Raw genomic sequence first — 5,000 nt, 5'->3', positions numbered from 1 at the left:
TGCCTGCAGTTTGATTTGTTTTTCCCATCGGAAGTAGATCCATCAGTGACGATATACCCTGTAGGTCTACGTGTTTCACTTGCAGCTGCAGGTCTTTAGGGTTTAATAACGTCGATATTTACAAACTTGTTCAAATCTGTATGATTTATGTACCCGTCATGTAAATATTCCAAGTCCAGGTTTATCACCCTTTAAAGCTTCAAGATAGTTATAAGCAAGAATTCCACACGGACTGCTACTGGTTAATAAAAAGAGACGTCACAAACGCTGAATATCGTGAGAAACAAAAAAGCAAGGAAAACTATACTTTCCAATGATGTCATGGTAACCATAACATACGCACACACACACACGCGCGCGCGCGCGCGCGCGCAACACACACACACACACACACACACACACAGAGAGAGAGAGAGAGAGAGAGAGAGAGAGGAGCACAAGATTCAGAAAAAATCGACAAAAATGCTTGTCCGACTTTCCGTGAAAGAAGCATACGCTATGTTAGAAAAAAACAGCATTGGGTCGATTTCATAAACGATGGAGGGCAAAGTCTTCAAAACAGAAAGGGACATTATTCCCCGAACATATTATTACAAATTAAAAACCTCTACTTTCTTCCGTATAAAACTTGACGCACTGAAGACAAAATATAGTAAAAATGTTCTATGCATTTGTGGTAAGCAGTTCGGCTTGCATCATAGTTTGTTTCAATGTCAGCAGTTACATATCTTCTTGCCGAAGTATTTCACAGAGAGTAACTATTGTGCAGATGATTTTGGGGAAGTTATTTCTAACGAGGTTCTTTTAGTAGAACTTTCAAAGGCATTAGTTCATAGCCCTGTTTCTACATTCCTTTAATGTACTTCATAATCGTGTTAATGGTTTTAGTTATTATCATCATTATTGAATTGTTACTGTTAAAGCTAATTTCATGTTAGTTATGCATTTCTTAGTAGTTTTCTACCTTTTCTGTTTTATTCTGACTTCTCTTTCCCCTCTCCCTACCCCACCCCACTTTTAAAATGTTTTTAATTTTTTTTTTTAATCGTCTAATATCACCAATAGTGAAAAGACGCTAAATTAAATAACACTCACACACACGCGCGCGCGCACAAGTGAATGGGATGACAGGGCTGCAAGAAAAGGTGCAAAGAACGAACAGGGAACCATAGAACTTTATGTGCCTCTGTCTGTACAAGAGGGTTATCGAATACTAGAAAAAACATCGTGGAGCAAAGTCAGAGAATTATACCAGGAAAACGGCAAAGCTTTAAACCATAGTGTAATTAATGTTCAACAACCGGGAACTATCAATCAGTCAAATACATACAGTAATTCAAGATTAAGGCAGATTCATACATTATCAAACAGGATAAAACTGAACGCTTTTATAACAAAGTTCAGCAAAGATGTCAGATGCATATGTGGAGAACATATTCCTACCCCCACGGTTTTTTTTTGTTTGTTTTTTTTCCCCGTCTAATATCACTTCAAGTGGAAAGACGTTAAACTGAAGACAACAACAACACACGTGAAAACATAACAGTCGTGTTAAGGGAGGTAATCACAGAAGGGACAGAACTCACATTCAATGCTCGAGGAGTGTGCACGAGCAGTGTGTATGAATCTTTGATGGAGAAAACACAGCTTGCAGCGTATCAATGTGTTTTTCAGTCGGAATCACAGAAAGGGCAGGACTCACATTCAATGATCGAACAGTGTGGGCAGTGTGTATGAATCTTTGATGGAGAAAAAAACACAGCTTGCAGCGTAATAATGTGTTTTTCTGTCGGTAATATTTGTTGAGAGAAGGGGGAAAGTGTGTGTGGGGTGGGGGGGTGGGGGGGGGTGGCGGGGGGCGGAGGGAGGGGGCATGGGGGGTAGAAGCATGGAGAGAAGAGAGTGGGGGAGGAGGGGAGGGAGGGATAGGGAGGAGGAGAGAGGTAGAAACTTGAGTTGGGAAGTGAAGGCATTGGGTTCAATGAATAATCAAAAGGAAACTGTTCTCCTAGGGACATCATAATAGTTCTGGCCCTGAACAAATCTGTTCACCTGTGTTTTGAACTCAAGCTTTCAGAGAAGGACATCAGTGCAGACCACACCTGCATTTCTCCCAGACATAACACAACCAACATCGGTATGTAACATCTACATCTATAATAGTCGTGTCCAACCATGACCATCAGAACAGCTCAGGAGGCTACTGCTGTCTGCTGTCCCGACTATCTGGGTGAGACTTTGATTATGGTTACAGCCACACTGTTCAGGTCAGCAGTATTTTACGAAAGTCGGCGTTGGCACGGTCCCCAAAGACCGACTAGCCTCCCCCCACCCCCCACCCCCACCCCCAGTGCTGCTGCACTAAGAGCCAGTGCATTCTTGCCTCCTAGTTTGAGAAGAGAAGAGAAGAGAAGAGAAGAGAGAGAGAGAGAGAGAGAGAGAGAGGGAGGGAGGGAGAGAGAGAGAGAGAGAGAGAGCGCAAATAAACGAGGTAATGGTACTTTGTCCACAAACACCAAAACACACACCCCACACACGCACCCCCCAACCCCCCCCCACACACCCCCCCCACTCCACCCCCCCACACACACCCCACACACGCACCCCCCCCCCCCACACACACACACACCCACCCACCCCCCATTCCCTCAACACACACACAAAGAAAGGACGGGGTCACTGTCCCTCACGAATGAAGCAATGTCTGCATGCTCTCCTCTCTTTCTGGCACCTGACTATTTATTTAACTGGGGGGGGGGGGGTGGGGGTGGGGGTGGGGGTTAGGGGGTGCACGGGAGGGGTAGTACCTCTAGAGGGGGGGGGCGCTTGTCAAGCTCTTCCGGGAGTGGTTCGTCCTCCCCGACAGCCGCCACCATCCCCTGTCCACACTGCGTCAGAACCTTCCGGGCGCGGATTGGCCTGATCAGTCATCTGTGCACCCACAGAGCCCAACCCACCCACCCCCAGGATGACTAGATGGTCCTCGTCGATCCCGACGGACGAACCACATTTATTTAACTGGGGGACCAGCCCAGAACACAGCCCAGAACACAGCCCAGGAGCCAGTTGCATTGCTTGGACGGAAGACCCCAGTATGGTCGTAACACGCTACAAACTGTGCGTAGTATGGAACTGATCAATGGCGTAGTTCGGTCAACGTAGGCATTTAGTCACGTGTGACTGTCCAAACAGTTAGAAGCAAGCAATGCAACTGGCTCCAGAACACAGCCCGCGTCACATTAGGCCCGCGTGATGCTGATGGGGACACATTTACATAGGGCTGGAAAACATCCGGCCAGGACCGGATATGAAATAATCAGAGCCAACAGTGGAAGGCGTATGTCGAAAAATAAGTTTGAGAAAGTGAAGTTAGTTTGAGGGGGGAAAACATGCACTTAAGCCAGAACGTTAATGTTACAGTGAACAGACATCGATTTCTCCACCAACCTCACCACCCATTTCAACCCAACACCTCTACTCACCCTAGGAAAAACAAATAAAACTACACACAGGAAAAAATACCAAAAAATGGGTGGCGCTGTAGTATACCGACGCGCTCTCCCTGGGGACAGCAGCCCGAATTTCACACAGAGAAGTCTGTTGTGATAAAAAGAAATACAAATACAAATACCCTATTCCCATTCCCAGGGCGAGCGCACGTGCTGACGGTAATGGGCCGTATTCAAGAGAACACTGTGCCTGAGGGTAAATGTGTATCAGAGGGTAATCTGCCTGAGGCAAGGCAAACCTGCCCCAGGGTAAGGACTATCCAGTATTCATGAACACAAGAGTCTACCCGCCTGTCTACAAAACCAAAGGCAATGTACCCATACTTCCTGCCAAGGGTGACTGCCCACGAAGCAGAGGTAAATATGGCGGATCCTTTTGCAGCATTTTTCTTTCTTTTTTCTAAAGTGAAAACAGGCGTTTTTTACGGATATAGCACGTGTTTTGCGAACTCTCTCGACAATGTTCGAGCTGTGGTGCGATGAGAAGTGAAAATGAGAGCATGCGCAGACGGAAATCATCGGGATTTTTTTTTTTTTTTTTTTTAAAGATGATGGGTTAGCTGTCTGAGCGAACTGTGTGTGTCTTGAATCCATGAAAGGTAAACTGTACCCGTGGGTCCCAACCATGTCAAAGATAACTTGCCTGAAGGCAAAATGAATTTTGTCTTGAATACGGCCAAATGTTGTCACCAGTTCGTTATTCTGAAGGCCGTGAAGTCAGGCCAGAACGTTTTCCAGCTGTTGCCTCGTGTGTTCCGGCCCTTACTGGTTGTGGCACTGCATTCCTTGCAGCCAAGGTGGAGGAAGGTGGCAGAAGACCTTCTTCTTCTGTGTTCGTGGGCTGCAACTCCCACGTTCACTCGTATGTACACGAGTGGGCTTTTACGTGTGTGACCGTTTTTACCCCGCCATATAGGCAGCCATACTCCGCTTTCGGGGGGTGTATGCTGGGTATGTTCTTGTTTCCATAACCCACCGAACGCTTACATGGATTACAGGATCTTTAACGTGCGTATTTGATCTTCTGCTTGCATATACACATGAAGGGGGTTCAGGCACTAGCAGGTCTGCACATATGTTGACCTGGGAGATTGTAAAAATCTCCACCCTTTACCCACCAGGTGCAGCCACCGTGATTCGAACCCGGGACCCTCAGATTGACAGTCCAACGCTTTAACCACTCGGCTATTGCGCCCGTCTGGCCAGAACGTTTTCCAGCTGTTGCCTCGTGTGTTCCGGCCCTTACCTCTCTCCATACGAACGGCGAAAGAGACGACGTTGACAGCGTTTCACCCCAATTACCATCATCAAAATATTGCAAGCAGAAGACTCTTATACTGAAGAGGTGAATGTTGACAAAGAATACCACAGTTCTGACGACGGAAGCTAAAGGCTGGGTCATTCAGACACCCACAGGACATCCGAGGGGTCTGTGTAGAGGAGAAGAGAGGACTGGCCGTACTGAGTGAGTTACTGGATGTGGCACTGCAT

The 5,000-nt window shown here is 46.7% G+C and overlaps 1 protein-coding gene across 1 annotated transcript in view; it reads right to left on the bottom strand.

Annotated features, from left to right (window-relative positions):
- Positions 1-3,234: 3,234 nt before the first annotated feature.
- The window catches only part of LOC143275754 (uncharacterized), a 7,316-nt gene continuing 5,550 nt past the window's right edge, over positions 3,235-5,000 (bottom strand). Inside the window, exon 5 of the mRNA XM_076580031.1 lies at positions 3,235-3,255. Coding sequence (XP_076436146.1) covers positions 3,235-3,255 — 21 coding nt within the window. The remainder of the gene's footprint in view (positions 3,256-5,000) is intronic.

Source organism: Babylonia areolata, chromosome 31, assembly GCF_041734735.1.
Source record: "Babylonia areolata isolate BAREFJ2019XMU chromosome 31, ASM4173473v1, whole genome shotgun sequence".
Classification (NCBI taxonomy): Eukaryota; Metazoa; Mollusca; class Gastropoda; order Neogastropoda; family Buccinidae; genus Babylonia; species Babylonia areolata.
The sequence above is the reverse complement of the archived record's forward strand: the minus strand, read 5'-3'. Positions and strand labels throughout refer to the sequence as shown.